The 24,143-nt window shown below is 43.6% G+C and overlaps 1 protein-coding gene across 5 annotated transcripts in view; it reads right to left on the bottom strand.

The window, feature by feature from the left end:
• Positions 1 to 24,143, bottom strand: part of LRFN2 (leucine rich repeat and fibronectin type III domain containing 2) — a 582,573-nt gene that overhangs the window by 115,212 nt on the left and 443,218 nt on the right. For all 5 annotated transcript variants that reach the window (XM_056568627.1, XM_056568628.1, XM_056568626.1 and 2 more), the window contains one exon: positions 18,659 to 20,055. In XM_056568627.1, the coding sequence (XP_056424602.1) occupies positions 18,659 to 20,034 (1,376 nt within the window). In that variant the 5' untranslated portion in view covers positions 20,035 to 20,055. The remainder of the gene's footprint in view (positions 1 to 18,658; positions 20,056 to 24,143) is intronic.

Raw genomic sequence — 24,143 nt, 5'->3', positions numbered from 1 at the left:
TTACACGTCCTTTAACATCAGACACCCTCCGCACCCCAGCGTTACACACAATACACCACATGGAACTGCCACAAAAACTAAAGCAACAAACTATAACATAAAGGGAATGAATGAAATCTACAAACTGTGCAGCTCTTTAAACATGCAGGCGATGAGGAATTCCCTCTAACATGTCGATATCAAGTACAAACTATGAATAGAGCTGAAATGCAGACCTATGTGTCTCCATGGTTACAGACTACAATAAACCCGGAGTGTAGTCTGATTCTGCAGTGAAGTGTTGAGAAATTTAAATGCACATAGATATTAAATGGTATACGGATGTGATAAACACCATGACTGTCACCAGTACAGTACTCTGTGTGCAGATCATCCACCTCACTGTTGGCTCTAAATGTCCCTCTTTTCTGCACTGTTGCATGCTGCGACAGTTTCTGGCATGTCTCATAGGGGCCACACGTGCCTCCTCTTATAGAACCAGTGTGCGCTTCTGATTCCTGTCCTCCTCCGATACCTGCCAGGCACCACCTATAAGTGCACTTCTCCATTCCTGTGGTGTCTGAGCAATATTGTAGTATCTACAAGTTAAGGGGCCTGTTCCCTTGATCTTGACTTGAATACCTGTGTTTGTTCTGAGTCTGATATCCTTATCCTGCTTCTGCCTCATCCCTGGTACCTGGATAATTTGTCCTGTGTATGACCTGGATTGACGACCATGCCTTTGTCTGCTTATCAAGCATGCTCCACCTTGCTGCATCTGAGCTTCTCAGCTCTGCTGTTCTAACAGCTCCAGCTCAACTATATCACCTAGTCAGCTCGGCTTCATCAGTTGCTTCGCTTATGCCATCTATAACGTCAGCTCACCCCACCTGCCTGTATCCCTAGTGCTTGTCACAAGGGCATTCTGGCCTGCCTGGACAGCTCCTACCTAACTGGGACCACTCTTGAGGTTGTGAACTGGTATCTCGTCTGCACCTTAAAGGGGTACTCTGCATCCTAGACATCCTGTGCATAGAGCAAACTTCGCTCCATGCCGGATAACTGGCGATGCGGGGTGGAGGCTCATGACGTCTAAGTCACATCCCGCTTGTGACGTCACGGCCATGCCCCCATAGACTTGTATTGAGGAGACACGAGCGTGGCCGTGACAACACGAGCCTCTGACTCTGCACCCGACGCTCTGAACGAACACTGGGTGCAGCAGGGAGATTGTGGGGGTCCCAAGCGGCAGGACCCCCATGATCAGACATCTTATCTCCTATCCTTTGGATAGGGGATAAGATGTCTAGGTTTGGCCCAAAGCCAACAGTAGGTGGCACAGTGGGTCCACATCTTTTGGAACATTACAACTATAAATATATATTTTAGAATAACAGGGCACAATACAGGACAGTCGGGGTGGCACCATTTCGTAAACAAATACACCTGACGCTATCCTGAACAAATATAAACCACAAAAATATATGGGGTGCACAATGTCAAGAAAAATGTTGAGAAAAAAAATCACAGAAACAGATAAATGATAAACAGATAGAAAAGAAGGCTATTGACACTCACCTACTTAAAGGGGTACTCTGCCCCTGGCATCTTATCCCCTATCCAAAGGATAGGGGATAAGATGTTAGATCGCCGCGGTCCCGCTGCTGCGGACCCCGGGATCGGTGCTGCAGCACCCGCCATCATTACTGCATAGTTCGCTCTGTGTTTAATGACGGACAATACAGGGGCCGGAGCAGCGTGATGTCATGGCTCCGCCCCTCATGACATCACGGCCTGTCCCCTCAATACAAGTCTATGGCAGGGGGCGTGATGACCGCCACGCCCCCTCCCATAGACTTGTATTGACGGGGGTGGGCCGTGACATCACGAGGGGCGGAGCCGTGAGGTAACGATGCTCCGGCCCCTGTATTGCCCGTCATTACGTGCAGAGCAATCTCGCTCTGCGCAGTAATGATAGCGGGGTGCTGCAGCAGCGATCCCCGGGGTCCCCAGCAGCGGGACCCCGGCGATCTGACATCTTATCCCCTATCCTTTGGATAGGGGATAAGATGTCTAGGGGCGGAGTACCCCTTTAAGCTTAGTCCATCTTTATATCAATCGTATAAAAACATCTGGCCACTGGCAGGGGTAAACGAAAAGCGCATCAGCCGAGGCTGATGCGCTTTTCGTTTGCCCCTGCCGGCGGCCAGCTGTTTTTATACGGAATAGAGATGGACTAAGTATTAGTAGTAGGTGAGTGCCAATAGCCTTCTTTTCTATTTGTCAATCATATTATAGAATAACTTCCCACAAACTGCTGCACCTATACACCCCATTGTGTTCAAGGACAAAAATTCTAGTTAAAAACGATGAAAACATTAGCAAGGTATTAATAGTAACCCAATCTAACGCTTCTGTATCGCTATGATGAAAATCTTTTTCTGGGAGGCATGTCTGGCCTTCCACCACACGCTATGATTCATCTCTTCTATAAACCTCTTCTATTTCATATATTTTAACATTCTTGATAACAGTTTCCAGTATGGAGCTGGAGAAGACACAATCAATAACTAATCTCGAAGAAAAAAAAAAAAAAGACTTGAAATATGGAGCTCGTTTTATTCATCTTCTTTCGGGTTTATTTTTTCTATTTTAGATGTTACTAGTGAAGTCAACGGTTTAAATTTTATGGAGCAAAAAAATGGAAAGAAAAGAAAGAAGAAAAGGTGAAAAAAAAATCTATATTTTCTATAGATCACACAATCTATTATCTCTGATAAATGAAGCAGGAATCTGTCAGCTCATGCCGGGGTATATAGATCCATGGGAAATCTGCCCACAATATCAGCAAATAATGTCGCAAAGGTTCCGTGAACCGGGGACCAGGGTGATCAGCTGACATTTGGGATGAATTTTTGTGATGCCCTGTCAGGAGTTGTTTATGCTGTTTGTGTCCATATCTGGTCACCCAGTGGTTGTGATGTGAACTGCAGCTTGATAAAGGGAACCTCTCTTTTTCCGCCGAGGCTAGTGCTCTCTATCACCCAAAGTACAAAAAAAAAAAAAAACGTGCACAAAGGATGCAGTCTATCGCTAAGCCCTTCTCCAACAGGAGAGAGGCCCCCAACAAACCTACCCTTCAACTCTGGGCCAAAAGGCACCTGCAAGGATCCAGGATCGATGCCCCTTTTCGCCGAAGCTACTAAGGGGCCACAATGCACCTGGCTTCAACCTAGGCGTTAACCAAGGTATCAGCCGAGGAATCAAGCCAAGATGCCCAGGGGTTTCAGGGAGGTGAGGAACCAAATGGCCACACACACCTCCCCTAGGCCGCCAGGAGGGACACCCAGAAGGGCTACTGCATCCTGACAGATTCTCTGTACAAACAAAATACGCAAAAGTGGCACAGTGACAAAAAAAAAAAAAAAAAATCAATGGATGAGCGCAGATATACTGCCTGGTCATCCGGCCGGATCTATAAAAATTTCCCTGATTCTAGCCAGAAGGTATACTAAGGGTGAGTGCCAAAGGTTAATGGTGCACTGCTTCCACTCAGTGGGGAATCCATCCAGTGAGTTTAAGCACCTCAGGGTCACCACTCTCCGAGGCACAAATGTACCTCAGCCCCCAACCTCTACACCCCCCAAACGCATGGCGAGACCTAGAGGAAACAGAGCACATCAGGCCAGCCCTGGAATGCCCCAGTACCCCTGCTTCTCCATGCAGCCATCCAACAGATTCCTGTTTTGTTTTTGTATATTTTATTTATTTATTTATTTTTTACTCTGAAAGTAATTCATTGAAGTTGCCACTTTCTAAAACTCATCCCAAATGCCAGCTGATCACTATGGACCCAGGTTCTTGGAACCTTAGCGATTTGTTGATATTCTAAAAAAGAACAGGTAACTATGTAATACAAGGGGAGATGGTCGTGTATTATAAAATATATTATGATTAAAAATATATCATGATTAAGAACCGTCTGGTTCGAAACACGTCTGAGTTTGTGGGGTTTTTTTTAGCTCGTAATTTTTAACTTTTGTTTTCCATATATTAAAGGACATGTCCGGTGCTCACCTTTCTTATTGTATCCGTTCCGGGCTGCAAAAAAAAAGAAAATAAGCTTTCTCTTGCCTGCCTATGCTCCCCCGGTGCTCCGGTACAGGTGTTCAGTCCCCGGGCTGTATTCTTCTTACTTCCTGTTAGCCCGGCATGTCACACGGAGCTTCAGCCTATCACTGGCCGAGGCGGGACATCGCTGCAGCCGGTGATAGGCTGAAGCCCCATGTGACGTGCTAACAGGAAGTAAGAAGAATACAGCCCGGGGAAGGAACACCTGTACTGAAGCACCGGGGGAGCCTAGGCAGGTAAGAGAAAATTTGTTTTCTTTTATTTTTCAGCCCGGAATGGATAAAATAAGAAAAGTGAGCACCGGACATCTCCTTTAAATGGGTACTCACCCGAAAAACATCATATCGCCTATCCAAAGGATAGGGGATAAGATGTCTGATCGTGGGATTCCTGCACTGGGATCCTAGTCATCCGGTTGACTGGTGACTACAGCCGCCACGCCACCTCCATTCATGTCTATGGGAGGAGGCGTGACGGCTACTACGTAGCCGTCACGCCTCCTCCCATAGACATGAATGGAGGGGGCGTGACATCATGGACACGGAAGCTCCAAGCTCCGATGTTTTGGATGCTGCTGCTGCCAGCCCTGAGATCTCGGGGTTCCTAGTGGCGGGACCCCGTTGATCGGACATCTTATCTTATTTAAGATGTATTTCTACGGAGTACCCTTTAATAAAGGTCTCTTGAATTTTAACCTTTTTTACTTGGAGCTGGAATACCGTACATGCCGCAAGACCACACAAGGTTATTAAACCGCATCTTGCTTTGTTTAATTAATAGATAACTCCAGTGAATTTGCAGATTTTCGGTTCTACCTTACGAATGATCACGTTGAAATAATAATTTGCGAATAAAAAATCAAAAGCGAGAGTATAGTTCCCTTGTAAGGTCTTTGCATTACGGATGTGAATTACATTAGTCTAGACGCTCATACTCTGCGTCGTACTGTCTACGGTTCTCTTGGCCTCTCCTTAAGTGTCTTGTGGGGTATGTAAATGAAAACCTGTTTCCTACTATTCGCATTTTTCTGATTCGTATCCCTGGATTAGAGATAAAGCCATTTTCTTCTTCTGCAATCCTTATAAATATAGCTTAAACCTTCGCTCCATCAATGAGATAACAACTTCTGAATGTGGAGGATTATGCAGCGACGTTCATTGTAGATTCTCATTTACTTTTTTTTTTGTGTGTGTGTGTGTGTGTTTTTTTTTTTTGGTCTTGGCAGTGGGGGGATGAAAACCCTAGAACAACATTTAACAAGCAAAGTAATTAAAGTCCTGAGATTAGTTCTAAAGTGTGACACCAAGTCACCCCCATCCAAGGATCCGCACCTCACTGGGAGCACGGTCTGACAGTTAATAAATTCTATTACTTTGTGCTCAATGCTTGGTCAATAGGAAGGACATTTTTTTCCCCCTAAGAAAATATCGAAACTGCACAATGAGAATGATCCCTTTATATGGTGACAGGAAAGAAAGAAGTTCATGGCATGGTGGGGGCAGCATCATGTCTGGAGGAAACCAGGTACTGCCCATCACCTGCCCAATACCATCCCTACAGTGATCATGGTGGGGGCAGCATCATGTCTGGGGGAAACCAGGCACTGCGCATCACCTGCCCAATACCATCCCTACAGTGATCATGGTGGGGGCAGCATCATGTCTGGGGAAACCAGGTACTGCCCATCACCTGCCCAATACCATCCCTACAGTGATCATGGTGGGGGCAGCATCATGTCTGGGGGAAACCAGGCACTGCCCATCACCTGCCCAATACCATCCCTACAGTGATCATGGTGGGGGCAGCATCATGTCTGGAGGAAATCAGGCACTGCCCATCACCTGCCCAATACCATCCCTACAGTGATCATGGTGGGGGCAGCATCATGTCTGGAGGAAACCAGGCACTGCCCATCACCTGCCCAATACCATCCCTACAGTGATCATGGTGGGGGCAGCATCATGTTTGGAGGAAACCAGGCACTGCCCATCACCTGCCCAATACCATCCCTACAGTGATCATGGTGGGGGCAGCATCATGTCTGGAGGAAACCAGGCACTGCCCATCACCTGCCCAATACCATCCCTACAGTGATCATGGTGGGGACAGCATCATGTCTGGGGGAAACCAGGCACTGCCCATCAACTGCCCAATACCATCCCTACAGTGATCATGGTGGGGGCAGCATCATGTCTGGGGGAAACCAGGCACTGCCCATTACCTGCCCAATACCATCCCTACAGTGATCATGGTGGGGGCAGCATCATGCCTGGGGGAAACCAGGCACTGACCATCACCTGCCCAATACTATCCCTACAGTGATCATGGTGGGGGCAGCATCATGTCTGGAGGAAACCAGGCACTGCCCATCACTTGCCCAATACCATCCCTACAGTGATCATGGTGGGGGCAGCATCATGTCTGGGGATAACCAGGCACTGCCCATCACCTGCCCAATACTATCCCTACAGTGATCATGGTGGGGGCACCATCACGTCTGGGGGAAACCAGGCACTGCCCATCACCCGCCCAATACCATCCCTACAGTGATCATGGTGGGGGCAGCATCATGTCTGGGGGAAACCAGGCAATGCCCATCACCTGCCCAAAACCATCTCTTCAGTGAAGTTTGGTGGAGACTGGGGACATATATTAATTTACGTAGAAAATTGACATGAATTAGCCCATCTTTACCTTCCTATGAATTTTGTTCAATCTTTTAGGATACAAATTTAATATCACGACATGGCAGCAAAAATATGGACTTGCTACAATTCACATCAGGCCCACTGGGTATACACAAATAGACATATTGGGGGATTTTATCAAAACCTGTCCAGATGAAAAGTTGCTCAGTTGCCCATAGCAACCAATCAGATCGCTTCTTTCATTTTCCAGAGACCTTGTTAAAAATGAAAGAAGCCAGCTGATTGGTTGCTATGGGCAACTGTGCAACTTTTCCTCTGGACAGGTTTGAATAAATCTTCCCCATATAGCCTAAATAACTCCTGACAGAGTATCATAATATCATCCTTTTATTCAAAGCTGATCCTCTTGGGATCTGTCAAGCAAAGAGTAAAAGGTTTGTAAGTAAACATCTGTCTCATGGAGAAAACATAGGGACTAGGACAAATTATTTCAAATTTTTGGTCATTATACTTAGGGATCGGTGAACTGTTTCTCACCATTAATCCACCACAATGGGTTCCGACTCCTTCCATATTCATGCACTGCTCCCTTTGATCTAAATATGAGCTGTACCTAAATATATATTGATTGGACCCCACCCGGTGATGGAGGGCAGATTATATGTAATACATTTCAGAAGAAACGGCGCTCCGGCCCCTGAGGCGGTGTATTGATGTGAGGCTCACAATGATTTCTCCCGCTGCTTTGTCATCAGATCCACTAAAAGTAAAGTAAACTGTTAATAAACACAAAGAAAATATTGGTAATTTTTAAAGATTTTTTTTACTCTGGAGACTCCTCCGCTCGCTTCATCTTTAAATATCGGAAAAGGTCTCGCGCACATAACCCTCTTCAAAATTTAAAGTTTCATTTATGAGGAAATAAGTGTACAGCTCAATACGCAGCCTGTTCATGTGAGTGTGATGAGAATAATAGGGAGACATTGGATATTATGTGCTATCCTAACAATCTGATGAAATGTTTCCAGAGCTTTCACCGCGCACAGTTTAGAACCAGCTTGAGCCGTCTTATTAAAACAGTTCAGTAACCAATGAGACGGGAGATATGGAAGGGAACGTAACGCGGGCGCTGGAGGATGCCGGAAATTGATGACAAGCTCAGAATCTGGAACATTTTTAATGTAAAAGGAAGAATTTTTGAGACTTAGAGACGTGTTCTTCGTATTTTATATATAAGATTCATTGTAAATAATTTAAAATATCTGCAATAGAAAATAGGACTATGTGGTTATAATAGCGATATGAACTACAAAAACTCAGCCATATGTATATATATATATATATATATATATATATATATATATATATATATATATCCAAAGCCATCTCACTACCTGGATATGCTTTCTGTAAACCATCCTGCCTGATATGCATGGCTCCTGTGTCCCATGTAGTCTTCTCTGGCTACATCTCCCAGAAATCATTGCAGCTCTGTCAAAATATAATTAATTAGCTATATAGAGCAGTTTCTCCTCTTTGGTTGTGACTTACATGCATGAAGTGAGGGAATAACATCATCTAGCAATCCCCTCTGTCTCTCCCCAAGTCCCTTTCTGAGAGCAGCCCCCACTATCCTAGTCTGAACAGCAGAGAGAGGTTCAGAGTCTAATTGGCTGAGGCTGCACACACCTTCCAGTTCTCAGTACTAAAGAGAGCATGCACTTTTCAAAGAAGAATGAATGGGCTGCACTGATCAGGTTCAGATACAAAAAGTGTGTATGCGCACACGCAACAGCTGTCACCCGTTATTGACTTGACTCATGGTGTCTACACCAGCTTGTGCGTACCCCCGCCAGTGATGCTTTTACCGCACTTCTGAAAATAAAGTCACAGCATTTTTGTGCTGTACGGGCTGGTGAGTGCAGCCCATTCATTCTTCTTTGAAAAGTAATTGCACAGATCTGTTGTTTCCTGGGCTTTATGCACCGCTGCAGGTGCTTGGCGTGTTGAACACTATCCCTCGTGCATGAATACTGGAGATTGCTCATTGTTAGGATAGCTACATATAGAAGGGGTTTGAGTGCCCACTACTGTGACTCCTCAGTGCAGAGGGCATAAACCACATGGTCTGTGTGTCACAGGAGGGTGGGGGCTGCTTTCAGAGAGGGACTTGGAAAGAGACAAAGAGGATAGTTGGATGACGTAATTCCCTCACTTCATGCATGTAAGTCACAAACAAAGAGGGGAAACTGCTCTGTATATCTAATGAATGACATTTAGACAATTAAATAGATTGATAAGAGGGAAAGTATGGACTACGAGTTTAGATCCTCCTTTTAAGGGGTATTTGTGTATCCAAAAACTATAATTACCGTATTTATCGGCGTATAACACGCATTTTTTATGCTAAAATTTTTAGCCTAAAGTCTATCTGTGTGTTATATGCTGATAGACTGTTTGTGACCACGCAAAAGCCGCTGCAGTTCAATGATTTAAAGCGGGCGCTTTAAGTCATTTAACTGCAGCAGCTTCTGCCTGGCCAGAGTCCCACTGCCACTGCCCGATTCCCTCCCCGCCCCCGGTTTTATAGTTATATGTCCCGCCACCGCCACTGCCCGATTCCCTCCCCATCCCCGTTTTATAGTTAAATATCCCGCCGCCGCTATTGCACAATTCATTCCCCGTCCCCGGTTTTATAGGTACATGTGCCCTGGGGACTGCGGTCCTTCATGCTACGGCGGTCTACTGATCTGTCACTGTGCGCTGCGTAATGACGAGTGACGTCCTCAACACAACGTCACTCGTCAGTCAGTGTGCGGCGCAGAGTGACAGATCAGGAGACCGCCGGAGCATGAAGGACCGCAGTCCCCGGGGCACATGTAACTATAAAACCGGGGACGGGGAAGGAATTGTGCAGTGGCGGCGGCGGTTTATTTAACTATAAAACGGGGACAGGAAGGGAATTGGGCCATGGTGGCGGTGGGATATTTAACTATAAAACCGGGGACAGGGGGGGGGGGGAATAGAGCAGCAGCACTCTGGCCCCACAGAAGCCACTGCACGTCAATGATTTAAAGCGCTTGCTTTAAATCATTGAACTGCAGAAGCCGCTAGAAACAGTTTATCGAGACACACCTGCACACACGCACGCTCATTTTTCCAAGGATATTTTGGTAAAAAAACTTTTTTACCAAAATTTCCTTGGAAAAATGAGGGTGCGTGTTATAGGCCGGTGCGTGTTATACCCCGATAAATACGGTAGATATAAGTTGCTTTAGAGTCAGTCTGAATTAAAAAAAATATTTCAATTATGATCATCAAAACTTTTTGATTAGATTCAGATTTGGAGATAAACAGAGATGTTGTATGCATTGCAGCTTCAACTTACCACATTCACTGTAATGTGCAGGAGCAGGGACGCCTGGCTTTGACATGAGTCCCTGCTCCTTTACATACTTTGTATGGGCAATCACATGACAGTTGGGGTACTTCAATATTGCATATTCCATTTACTACGCTTACTACATTCACTGTATTGTGCAGGAGCAGGGACATCTGTCTTTGACATGAGTCCCTGCTCCTGTACATACTTTTTGTAAGCAATTACAGGACAGTTGGTGCACTTCAATATTGGTATCTGAATAAAAAAAACAAAAAAAACTACAGTCACATTCACCGAATCTGCATTCCCCAACTTGTGGTCCTTCAGATGTTGCAAAAGTTACAATTCCCGTCATAGGACGTTCTAGTTTTGCAATAGCTGTGGAGACACAGGTTTGGGAACACTACATAAGATCAATAACATATGGGTACAAATGTGAATACAGAATGTAGTATTACAAATGTTTAATATTGTTTAAGACAGTTCTATCTCTCTGTTGTTCTTTGTTCTATTGTTCCTTTAACGTTTCATATGATGTTTTTTAACACCTGCAGTTTGAAGCATTTTAATGGCATTTTTTTGTGTCATTTTTTATTTTTTTTACAAAAAATTATTTTGGTCTCTGCAATTTGATTGATGTTGAAATGATTGTTACCGCGTTTCTATATATATGGAATGTTTATGCTAATTCTCAAATTCTAAAAATAAAAAAAAAAGAACAGAAAATAATACAAGTAATTATCATTTTGTCATTTCACAATGGAATAATAAATCAATCCATAATTTTACTGGGAAAAATTTTAATAACATAAAGAAAAAAAAGAAAACATATGGTAAAGTGCGCGCCTGGAAAAGTTTTCTGTTTATAAAGTAGGACTTTGATGTATTTATGCCGCTTCCTCTCTCAGAACTTTACACGTAAGATAAATTAGATCATTAAGGAGCCAGCGTCGGAGGAACGGCATTGACTTGGATGCACATTACAATTCGCCTTCTCTTTGCCTTCTCAAATGTGGGATGGAGAAGGGCAGAGGTGGCAGAGTGCGATAAACGGGGTCAATGGGCAGCTCAAAATATATTTACCACTTATAGAGGTGAGTGAACCCATTCTAATGTAGTCAAATTTTCTCAAAAATTTCTCACAAAATTTCTTGTTGGTATTTTTTTCCAGGGAATGGTAAGAACACTAGTACAGGAGCAGGGACACCTGTGGAAAGCAGGTCCCTGTTCATAGACACTAAGCAGTAAAATATACACTGTATGCCTCAATTTTGGTTACCTTTTGCTGCTCTGGATGTTCTGCCCCCAGTCCAGAGAATGTAAACTGGGCAGTAAGGCATATAGTGAACGCTTTGCCTCTTAGTGTACAGGAGCAGGGACTCCTGCTTTTGACAGGCATCCCTGCTCCTGTACTGGTGTCCTTGCCTGATTCTAACTTACAATCTAGCTCACAATTCCTCCAAAAGATGTGATTCACGAAAATTTTAGGTGTTTGTCTTGAGGAAATGGTAAGTACTGGGACAAGGACATCAGTACAGGAGAAGAGAAATCTGTTAAAGGCAAAAGTTCCTGTTCCCGAACATTAAGTGGCAAAACATACACTATATGTCTCACTGTTCCGTTAGCTTTTGCTGCACTGGACACGCTGCACTCAGCCCAGCGATTGTTTATTGGGGGGTGAGCCATATGCAGCATATGCTTTGCCTCTTAATGTGCAGAAACAGGAATTCTTGCCCTCGACATGTGTCCCTGCTCATGTACTGGTGTCCTTGCTTACTTTTAGCTGAATCAAATTGACTCAAAATTGGATTTGCACAATTTCAATTTATTTGGGCATTTGTTTTGAAGTCAATGGTCGATACAGGAGTAATGACAGCAGTACGGGGGTAGGGATGCCTATCAAAGGCAATAGTCCCTGCTACTGGACACTGAGTGACAAAGTATACACTGTATGTAACACTGTTCAGTCAGCTTTTGCTGCACTGGGCACTCTGCTCCCAGTCCAGAAAGTCCAGAAAATGTTAACTATCCTTTGGATAGGGGATAGGATGTCTAGGGGTGCGGAGTACCCCTTTAATGTACCTAAATGAAGGTTCTTTCTGCTTTGAGCTGTTCATGTTTCATATAGCACACCGTGTGGCCAGTCATGGTATTGCGAGTAAAACAATTAATCTGGAAATGAAAAGTTTTTTTGAAGGTTGTTTGTACATGTGCTACCGTATAGCTGCATTTTAATTTTTCCTTAGGAGAGCACATCTGGCTTTATATTCCATAAGTACCATCAGTATTTTTTTATTCTTACTCCGATTTCTATAGGAATAGGTGGAGATTCTGCATATGCTATTACTCAATTCTTCTGATTGAAACCGTGAATTTTAATTGACTTTTCCCCAGACATTAAGAGAAAATGAAATTGTACTCAGATCTCACTTTGAAAGAAAGGAAGGTTATATAATATTTACAGTCGGGGAATCGACTCGTGATGAGTAAATTAGGATTTAAATTATGTATTAAATGGAATTTAAATTGGTGTGAAACGCGTGTGCCAATCTGATTATAATGGAGATTAGAATCCAGGATAATACTGTAGAGTCTGCAAAGACGTTCTTCACAATCAGGATGGGAATGGAGGAGATAACTCGAGACGGAAAATAACGCAATCTGTTACGATAACAGTGAGAGTCTGTGTAACAGCTCTTAGATACAGTATAACCACAAGAAAAATACACAGAAGAATTTATGGGGAAACTCTGGGAGCAAAACACTTGGGTCAATCACATCCTACTTTTCTAATAATTTTTTTTGTATATTTCCCGGGGTTGTCTTGCCCAATAGAATAGAGGTTTGCAGCAGTAGGTGTCAAATTTTCACCCACCTCCCTCTTTCCCGCAAACTCATTTAAACGGGTACTCCGGCGCTTAGACATCTTATCCCCTATCCAAAGGATAGGGGATAAGATGCCTGATCGCGGGGGTCCTGCCGCTGGGGACCCCCGTGATCTTGCATGCTTCACCCCGTTTAAAATCAGTCCCCGGAGCGTGTTCGCTCCAGGTCTGATTACTGTCGATCACAGGGCCGGATCGTTGTGACGTCAAGGCTCCGCCCTGTGTGACATCACACTCAATGCAAGGGGCTGAGCGTGACGTCACATGGGGCGGAGCCTTGACGTCACAACGATCCGGCCCCGTGATCGACAGTAATCAGACCTGGAGCGAACATGCTCCAGGGACTTATTTTAAAAGGGGTGCGGCATGAAAGATCACGGGGGTCCCCAGCGGCTGGACCCCCGCGATCAGGCATCTTATCCCCTATCCTTTGGATAGGGGATAAGATGTCTAAGCGCCGGAGTACCCCTTTAACCACTTTTGTATATTTTTGAGAGGTGTCTTGCCCATAAGAAAAGAGGTCTGTATCGAAAAGGAAACTTAAGAGAGGAGCAGCAGTAGTTGTCAAAGCCCCCCTCTCCCCACAGACTGCTTTGCAGATACCTTTTAGGGCATTGGTAGTCCATTCTCCCCACAGTTTCTCGCCCGTGCCCAATTACAACAGATTTTTCTATGTTTTACTGCTAGAAGGTCATTTGCAGATTGCCCCCAGTCATTTTGCATATGACAACTCAGGATTGCCTGAGCCACACTGGATCGAGCTCTCTGTTTTAGCTGGTATAGGAAAGGGGGTCATGTGACGGATTTTATACTATGTCCCGATAGGCCAGTGATTCCCAACCAGTGTGCCTCTAGCTGTTGCAAAATTGCAACTCCAAGCATGTCTGACAACCAAAGGCTGCAGTGGTTGTCAAAGCCCCCCTCTCCCCACAGACTGCTTTGCAGATACTTTTTAGCTCACTGTTTCTCGCTCGTGCCCGATTACAACCAATTCTTCTATGTTCAACCACTAGGAGGTCATTTTGCAGGTTGCCCTGAGTTATTTTGCATATGGCAGACCCACACTGGATCGAGCTACAGTGGTCCCTTAACATACGATGGTAATCCGTTCCAAACGGACCATCGTTTGTTGAAACCATCGTATGTTGAGGGATCCGTGCAATGTGAAGTATAGGATAGTGGTCTTCAATCTGTAGACCTCCAGATGTTGCAAAACTACAACACCCAGCATGCCCGGACAGCCGTTGGCTGTCCGGGCATGCTGGGAGTTGTAGTTTTGCCACATCTGGAGGTCCGCAGGTTGAAGACCACTGTTAGAGGAAGTTGCACTCACCTGTCCCCGCCGCTCCAGACCATCACTGCTCGTCATCGCTGCCCTGGATGTCGACATCCATCGCTGTCGCCGTGTCCCCGGGGTGTCCCCGACGCTCCGGCAAGGCCTCTGCTTCCCTGGCATCCTCACTTTCCGTCGCCGCCATCACGTCGCTACTCACGCCGGTCCTATTGGATGACGGGATGGCGTCGTGATGACGATGATGGAGAGCGCCGACGATGCAGGGGATCCCGAAGAGGACGTGCCGGAGCCCCGAAGACAGGTAAGTGATCGTCACCGCAGCACACGGGGCACCGTAAACGGCTATCCCGTGGCAGCTGAAGCAGTCTGCGCTGCCGGATAGCCGTTTATGCGATGGCCCCGACATACAAAAGCATCGTATGATGATGCTGCCTTCAACATGCGATGGCCTCTGAGAAGCCATCGCATGTTGAAATTATCGTATGTCAGGGCCATCGTAGGTTGGGGGGTCACTGTATTTGTTTTAGCTAGTACAAGAAAAGAGGGATCACATGATGGATTATGAAGTATGTCCTGATAGGCCATGGTTTACCAACCAGTGTGCCGCCAGCTGTTGCAAAACAACAACTACCAGCATGCCCAGACAGTCAAAGGCTGCAGTGTTTTTCAAAGCCCCCCTCTTCCCACAGACTGCTTTGCAGATACTTTTTAGCCCACGGTTTCTCGCCCGTGCCCGATTACAACCGATTCTTCTATGTTCAACTACTAGTAGGTAATTTTGCAGGTTGCCCTGAGTTATTTTGCATATGGCAGACCCACACTGGATCGAGCTATTTGTTTTATCTAGTATAGGAAAGAGGGATCTCATGATGGATTATGAAGTATGTCCTGATAGGCCATGGTTTCCCAACCAGTGCGCCTCTATTCAAGCACTCCTAGCCTTACTTCCCACAAAGATGGACTTTCTCACTCTTGCTACAGATCTCAAAACAGCTTGGAAAAATGATCTCAATCCAGTCCGTTCTGATATCAATCAACTGAAACAAAGAGTCCACCAACTGGAACAGTTCCGTTCCTCCATTACCACCCAAGTCGATGATCTCCATTCCACTACGTGTATTCATTAGTCATGACAAGCCTCCACTATGGCGCACGTGGATGACTTGGACAACCGCAATAGGAGGAACAATATTAGAGTCAAGGGCCTTGTCGAAACGGTGCTCCCTCAGGATATTCCTGGAACCCTACAGAAATTAATCAACAACAAGATTCTGAAGAAGCCGGCTGATACACCCCTGGTATTGGATAGGGCACATAGAGCCCTTAAAGCTAAAAGCCCAGACCCTAAAAGATCCTGGGACATTATCTGCCAATAACATCGCTTTTAAGTTAAAGAGGAGATCATGAAAAATGCTCGCTCACTTCAACATCTCACGTACAATGGTGCTGAAATTCGCCTCTTCCGTGACCTGTCACAAAGGACTTTGCGTCTTAGAGCGATCTTACGTTATCTTCTCCTTATGCTGTAGAATGGAAATTTTTTTATCGCTGGGCATTCCCCTTCTCCCTCATTGCTCGCTATGGCTCGAATGTGGCTACCTTGCGCCACCCTGGTGACCTGCGTGCTTTTCTGGAGACTTTCAAACTGCCTCCTGTTCCTCTACCTGATTGGGAATAGATGTATCTGCTACTCATGCCACCACTGTCATCTGGAGAAAGGACTTCCAAGGGATGAATGGCTTTGAACGGCGCTGACCAGGTCAGCGCCGTTCAAAGCCATTCATCCCTTGGAAGTCCTTTCTCCATTTTAGCTCTGTGACTGGGAAGGCTGCAGACCGGACATCATTACCCCTCCATGCTTACCATTGTTGTGTGTGGGGTCATGCAACCACCGATCGTAAGAGATCCTAGTTACTATACTAGATTACCTGAAGGAGGTTTGAGCCGTCACTCCCCCTCCCATAGACTGGCATTGAGGGGACGGGGCGTGACGTCACACGGGGGCGGAGTCCGTTCCCGTGGTCACGACCCAGACCCTCCAGTGCTTCCGGACAAGAAACAGGTGGGTGCCGCATGCAATATTGCGGGGGTCCCCAGCGGCGGGACCCCCGCGATCAGACATCTTATCCCCTATCCTTTGCATAGGGGATAAGATGTCTAGGGTGGGAGTACCCCTTTAACCCCTTCCTTATTAAAAGTTTAAATCACCCCCTTTTCCCAAATTCCATATAAAAAATGTATAAACATAATAAAAATAAACATATGTGGTATCTCCATGTGCGTAAATATCCGAACTATAAAAATCTAAGGTCAATTAAACCACACGACGTACACATAAAAAAATCCAAAGTCCAAAATTGCATCTTTTTGGTCACTTTGTATACCCTAAAAAAATGTATAAAAAGTGATCAAAAAGTCAGATCAAAACAATCATGGTACCGATAAAAACTTCCGATCATGGCACAAAAAATGAGCCCTCATTCCACCCCTTATACCAAAAAATTAAAAAGTTATAGGGGTCAGAAAAGGACAATTTTAAACATACTAATTTTGGAGCATGCAATAAATTTTTTTTTAAAGAAGTAAAATAAAGAAATCCTATATAAACTGGGTATCTTTACAACCATATGGACCTACAGAATAAATATATGGTGCCATTTTACAGAAAAGTGCACTGTGTAGAATCGAAAGCTCCCAAAAACTACAAAATAGCTCTTTTTTTTTAAATTTTTCCCCAAAAATATTTTTTTCTGGGTTCGACGTAAATTTTGTGGTGAAATGATTGATGTCATTACAAAATATGATTGGTGGCGCAAAAAAATAAGCCATCATATGAGTCTGTTGGTGCAAAATTTAAAGCAGTATGATTTTTAGAAGGTGATGAGGAAAAAATGAAGGTGCAAAAACGTAAAAACCCTTGGTTGTTAAGGGGTTAAGACTATAAATACAATGTGTGCACATACACTAAGGCCATGTATATCCACCATAAATGGAAGTTTTTTTGAGCTCTAAATAGCAAAAAAAAATGTAGTTTTTTATTTTTAAGCTTGAAGTCAGGTTTCCATCGAAAACGGATGACTGTATGGCCTAAAATAGTGAGGTTTTTTTTTTGTTTTTTTTTTAATTATAACTGATGTATGAACATGTCCTTATATGTCAAGGAAAACCAATTTGCATATTTTTTCCACAGGATACATTGTCCTAATAGGTCCATATGAGCTAGATCTAGAGAACATAGTTGCAGATGTTGTCCTGGGTGGGATTTGACCCCACCACCACCTAGATCCCAATGCAGCAAGGGGACAGTGCCAACCACTGGGCCACCGTGCTGCCCTAAGGGTTTGTTCAAAGATGAAAACCCCTAAATAGTCAACTCCTCAATCTTATATGACAAAATAATCAACAGCCCATCAGACATTACATGACCTTCAGAGTGATCTCCAGAAATGGAGTATTTCGATGATAAGAATCAGCTTTCCTAAGTTCCGGATCTAGAAGGTTCATCTAGATCAGTGGTCTCCAACTGTGGGTTTCCTGATGTTGCAAAACTTCTACTCCCAGCATACTCGGACAGCCATTGCTGTCCGGATATGCTGGGAGTTGGAGTTTTGCAACAATGGGGGACACACTGTTTGGGAAACACCACTCTGAGCATTGCTGTTGGTCTCCCATCCACTGCCCTGACCATGATACCTGCTGCTTAGCATGCTGAGAGTTGTAGTTTTGCAACAGCTGGAGACATGCTGTTTGGGAAACACTGCTCTGAGCATTGCTGTTGGTCTCCCATCCACTGCCTAGACCACGATACCTGCTGCTTAGCATGCTGTGAGTTGTAGTTTTGCACCATCTGGAGGGCCACAGTTGGAGACCACTGATCTAAAGCCCCCAAGGTACTAAAAAGTAGCGCTATGGAATTTTCTAAAATTTTTGTGACCTTGTAAGCTAACAGTTCCAGGTCACCCATATAGCGTGGTGACCTTGGCGCACTTGGATGTCTCCTACCTGGACGATATTCAGTCTGATATATAATATAGCAATTTTCTCACATTTTTGCCCATTGTTTATTTTCTTTAAACACCACATAAGAAGTGAGAATGTAGAAAAAAATATATATAATAAAACATGTAAATAAAAACAATAATTTATATATATATATTTGAGAACATTTACATTTTTCTTACCTTTAAGTCTTCTTTTCTGTTGAGAACTTTTTTTTTTTTTTTACATTATAACTTAAAAGCCCCCAAAAATTATTTTGTACTTTTTACTGGCGAAATTTTTTTATTTTATTTTTCTTTATTCTTTTTTTTTGGACAAAATATAAAAAGTTGTACTTTACCTGTAGATCAGAACTTCATCATCTGAGCAATTGTATTGAAGTTGGTACATTTTAACCTTGGGAGCAGACTTGCTCACTGACCACTTAACTAATGCAGAAGTAGTCGTCACCTCTGACACCACAACAGCCCTCTCGGGTTGAGTCTTGACCTCCCCTCGATTGGTTGTTTTGGTAGAGCTGGTGATGTCAGAAAGCCGAGACTTGGGTGGGGAAGCCCGGCCTGTGCCGTTGCTGAGATGTGGCAGCTGGACAATGGATAACTCGACAGGTGCTGTCAACTCTCCGGCAGCATTTGCTGCGATGCAAGTAAAGGTCCCATAATCCTTGGATGTGGTTATTAGGATATCTAAAGTGCCATTATCGTAGACAATTGTCCGGGAGGAATTTCCGATCAGTCGTCCATCTGGAGCGACCCAGTGGATGACGGGTGCTGGATCTCCGATTGCTTTACATTTTAAGGAAGCAATCTGACCTTCCAATACCAGCAGCTTCTGAGTATGTTGGGTTATTAATGGCGGCTCACAAACAAATTCCTCTTCTCGAACATACCAAAAATACCTTCCTTTCAAAGCGGAAGGTGAGGCACAAGTCTCCATATCATCTTCCCGGTCAAGCCTCCTCAACCACAGTAGTTCACAGTTACAATGAAGCGGATTACCCCCAAAGCTTAGCGACAATGGAGGCATAAAAGGTGTGGCCGAGGTCATGGTCATTTGAGACCTCGCAAAAATTGGATCTGGAGGTAGTTTTTGTAGCCTATTTGAAGTCAAGTCCAGCCTTGCCAACTTATGGAGGTCCTGAAACGTTCCTTCCGTAATGTAATATATAAGATTGTGGTCCAAACTCAGCTGATGCAAATTAACCATCCTCCGAACGGCATCCCAGGGAATGGTTTTAAGATTATTGTACGAAAGGTCTAGGTCTTCCAGAGTCTGTAAGATATCCTCGAAAGCTTCATCTGAGATACTACTAAGTTGGTTGTTGTTCATGATCAAGTGTTGGAGATTGATAAGTCCTCGAAATATGTCATCTCCTAAGTTGGTCAATCGGTTACTGTCCAAGTGTAAGGACCGAAGGCTCTCAAGATCCACAAAAGAGAACGGTTGAATGTAGCTGATGGTATTTCTAGACAGCGTCAGGTCAACCAGACCCGTCATGTTGGCAAAGTCTTGTCTGTTGATGCTTATAATAAAATTACCCCCGAGCCGAAGCTCAACTGTCCTTCGGTCAATGTCTACAGGTACAAAGAGTAAGCCTTTGGAAGGACACAATGTTCCCAGCGATTCTGACAGGTTTTGACAGACACAGTATTTTGGACATGAGTTGACCACTACTGCCATTCCAAACACCAGTAGACTGCAGAGGATTTTTTCCATTGTAAGTCCAGAAAAAGATACCTGCAACAAGAGAAGACAAGAGCGCTTTACTATAGATGCATTATAGCGGCATACATGAACATAATATTATTCTTGATTTATTTTTGTTTATAAAGTACATGTATTAAAGGGAAACTCCAATGGGAAAAAAATTCAAATCAACTGGTGCTAGAAAGTTATACAAATGTGTTTATTACTTCTATTTAAAAATTGCAACCCTTCCAGTACTTATCAGCTGCTGTATACCACAGATAAACTACAGAAAAAAATTTGTTCTTTTCTGTCTGACCACAGTTCTCTCTGCTGACACCTCTGTCCATATCAGGAACTGTCCAGAGCAGGAGAGGTTTGCTATGGGGATTTGCTTTTACTTTGGACAGTTCCTGACACGTACAGAGGTGTCAGCAGAGAGCACTGTGGTCAGACTGGAAAGAACGACACCATTTTCTCTGTAGTATATAACAGCTGATAAGTACTGATTTTCTTTAGACTTTTAAAACATTGTTGCTTTACTATTAATGAGCGAAGACATTCTATCCAGTAAGCATGATAACAAGGGTGTGCCTTGGAAACTGGGAGGACTTGACACAAAAGTTATAAGAAAGGTTTATATTTACAACTAGGACTTATTTTACAGTCAAAAATTGATGACCTATCCCTGAGGTACGATGATAGTCCTGGCACTCCCACTCATCAGCTGAGTAAAGGGGCCACAGCCTTGAGGTTGGTATTGCGCCCCCTTTGTCATTTAATAGACACAGCGCCATACATTTGGTAGTGTCGTTGCCTGGCAATACATGGAGTGAGACTCCCCCCATTCTCAATTGATAGCTGATCTTAAGGATGCTGTAAACCCGGAAAATCACTGTCATTTTATTCATGAAACAAAAATAGAGAAACAGTAACACAGCCGCACATCCACCATTTGTATTTTGATCTACTTGCTTCTCAGCATAATTTCAAAAACTAACAGGTTGTTATTATACATTTTGATCAAAAAGTATAAACCCACTCGCCACATCAAGGCCACCTATTCAGAGTGGGTCCCTAACCTAACACTGCATCAGCGACACAAAGCCCATCGGGGGGAATGACCCAGTGGCCAGACAGCCCCACTGCTGTCCGATCAAGCCCCGACACACCACACCACCCTACAGACAAAGCATCACAGTAACAATGGCCGCCACAGAGCACCACACCAGTGTGAACACTTACCATGTGCTCACTGCCAGAGGGCTGGAGAATGCTAGGAGGAAACCCTTATGCAGTCTCCTTATAATCAAAAATACCTGGGCTGAATGGGTGTAGGGGAGTGCTGGCTATGAAAGAGGGGACAGACTACACAAGAAATACACAAGAAATCTTCTATAAAGAGATTCTTACACAAAAAAAACTATTGTTGAAGGTTAAAAATAGCTCCAAATTGTTAACTCTAAAATTTAAAAAATAAAAATAAATTGTACAGTGCCGTTTTATGTAAGATTTGTGTGTAAAAACTTTAAAATAGAAAAACTGTTTTTGAATTAAGAACATCGATTATGTTACAAATTATTATTTTCTTCTTTTTTATCCATTGTTTCCATTGAGCTTTTATATTCAGCAGCAGGGTATGGACTCCCCTTCAGTTTCATTTGGGGCTGACAATTTTTGACAGACTTGGCCCAATTCAATATGATGATTAACCCCTTAAGGATGCAGGGCGTACCTGTATGCCCTGAGTCTGCTCCCTTTCAATAACGCAGGGCCACGGCGCGGCCCTGTGTCATAGTGGGTCGGGCACAGCCTCTAACAACGGCCGGGACCCGTGGCTAAAAGCGTACGGCACTGATCGCTGTGCCGCGTGTTATTAACCCTTTAGACACGGCGATCAAAGTTGATCGCCGCATCTGAAGTGAAAGTAAAGTACTGCCGGTTAGCTCAGTGGGCTGTTCGGGACCGCTGCGGCGAAATCGCAGCGTTTCAAACAGACACAAGGAGGGTCCTTACCTGCCTCCTGCATTGCCGATCGCCGAGATTAAGGCATGAGCAGTCAAGCGACAGAATCATCGATCAATGTTATCCTGTGGGATAACAATGATCAATGTAAAAGATCAGTTTGTGCAGTGTTATAGATCCCTATGGGGCTATAACACTGCAAAAAAAAAAGTAAAAAAAAAAGTTAATAAAGATCATTCAACCCCTTATCTAATAAAAGTTTGAATCACCGCCCTTTTCCCATTTAAAAAAAAAAAACTGTGTAAATAAAAATAAAATAAACATATGTGGTATCGCCGCGTGTTGAAATGTCCGAATTATAAAAATATATCGTTAATTAAACCCCGCGGTCAATGGCGTCCGCGCAAAAAAAGTCCAAAATAGCGTATTTTTGTTCACTTTTTATATCATGAAAAATGAATAAAATGCAATCAAAAAGTCCGATCAATACATAAATGGTACCGCTAAAAACTTCAGATCAAGGCGCAAAAAATGAGCCCTCATACCGTTCCATATGCGGAAAAATAAAAAGTTATAGGGGTCAGAAGGTGACAATTTTAAACGTGCATGTACTTATGATTTTTTCCTGAAGTACGAAAAAATCAAACCTATATAAGTAGGGTATCATTTTAATCGTATGGACCTACAGAATAAAGAGAAGGTGTCATTTTTACCGAAAAATGTACTGCGTAGAAACAGAAGCTCCCAAATTTTGTCGCACGGATCTCAATTTTGTCGCACAATGATTTTTTTTCAGTTTCGCCGTAGATTTTTGGGTAAAATGACTAATGTTGTTACAAAGTAGAATTGGTGGAGCAAAAAATAAGCCATCATATGGATTTTTAGGTGCAAAATTGAAAGAATAATGATTTTTTTTAAAGGTAAGGAGGAAAAAACGAAAGTGCAAAAACGGAAAAACCCTGAGTCCTTAAGGGGTTAAAGGGAATATCAAACAATGAAGCATTTTTTTATGGTTGTATGATAAGTGAATATATGCTGGTAAAATAATTTGCTTTATTGCCTTTATGCGATCTTTCTTAATTTCCTTCTGCTTGTCATGCAAACTGTCTGATCGGCCCAACTTCCTATCTGGAGTACATCCTGTAACAGACTTCCTGTTCCTGTGTACAATCTAGCTAGGGGTTCAGCCAACTCAATCTCCTGCACATGTGGAAGGGAATATAGCCAAGAAGGTATAGTGAGAGGGAGATAAAGTGGTCTGGAGTACATCCTGTAGTGGACTTCCTTTTCCTGTGTACAATCTAGTTAGGAGTTAAGCCAACTCAATCTCCTGCACATGTGGAAGGGAATATGGCCAAGAAGGTATAGTGAGATGGAGATAAAGTGGGCTGAATTCCCAGCTAGAGTGTCCTGACCGGACAGGATGTTGGACTAATGAAGACAAAAAGCAAACAGTTTTCGTCTGAAGCAGAAGCAAAGCATGAAAGAGCACGGAAAGGTAGTTAAAAAAAAACCAAAACTTTATTTACCAATATATGATTATTGAAAATAGGTTTAATTGTTGGGCAACCTCTTTAAAAGTAAAGATCCATAGTGATTAAAGGGGTTCTCCCGTGGGAAACTTTTTTTTTTTAAATCAATTGGTGCCAGAAAGTTAAACAGATTTTTAAATTACTTCTATTAAAATGTTTTAATCCTTCCAGTACTTTTTAGGGGCTGTCTACTAAAGAGAAATCCAAAAAAGAAAAGCATTTCCTCTGATGTCACGACCACAGTGCTCTCTGCTGACCTCTGCTGTCCATTTTAGGAACTGTCCAGAGCAGCATATGTTTGCTATGGGGATTTTCTCCTGCTCTGGACAGTTGCTAAAATGGACAGCTGCCTATATGGCACCACAATATTGTGTAGCGCTGTACACAGGTTGTCATCATTTACATCAATCCCTATCCAGTGGGATTATGCACAATATTATGTCAGCCGATGACATCACGAGGGGGTGTGGCAGTGACATCCCAACCACTGCTGCAGGAACCTGGTTCTTAAATCTATCTATCTATCCATCTCTCACATTTATCTATATCTTATCACTTCTGTTTCTTGTTTCTCTTCATGTCTCCCTCTTTCTCATTTTCTCTCTTTTTCCCTCCTCTCTCTCTTTCTCTCTCTTTTTCCCT

Source organism: Hyla sarda, chromosome 3 (genome assembly GCF_029499605.1).
Source record: "Hyla sarda isolate aHylSar1 chromosome 3, aHylSar1.hap1, whole genome shotgun sequence".
Lineage (NCBI taxonomy): Eukaryota > Metazoa > Chordata > Amphibia > Anura > Hylidae > Hyla > Hyla sarda.
The sequence above is the reverse complement of the archived record's forward strand: the minus strand, read 5'-3'. Positions and strand labels throughout refer to the sequence as shown.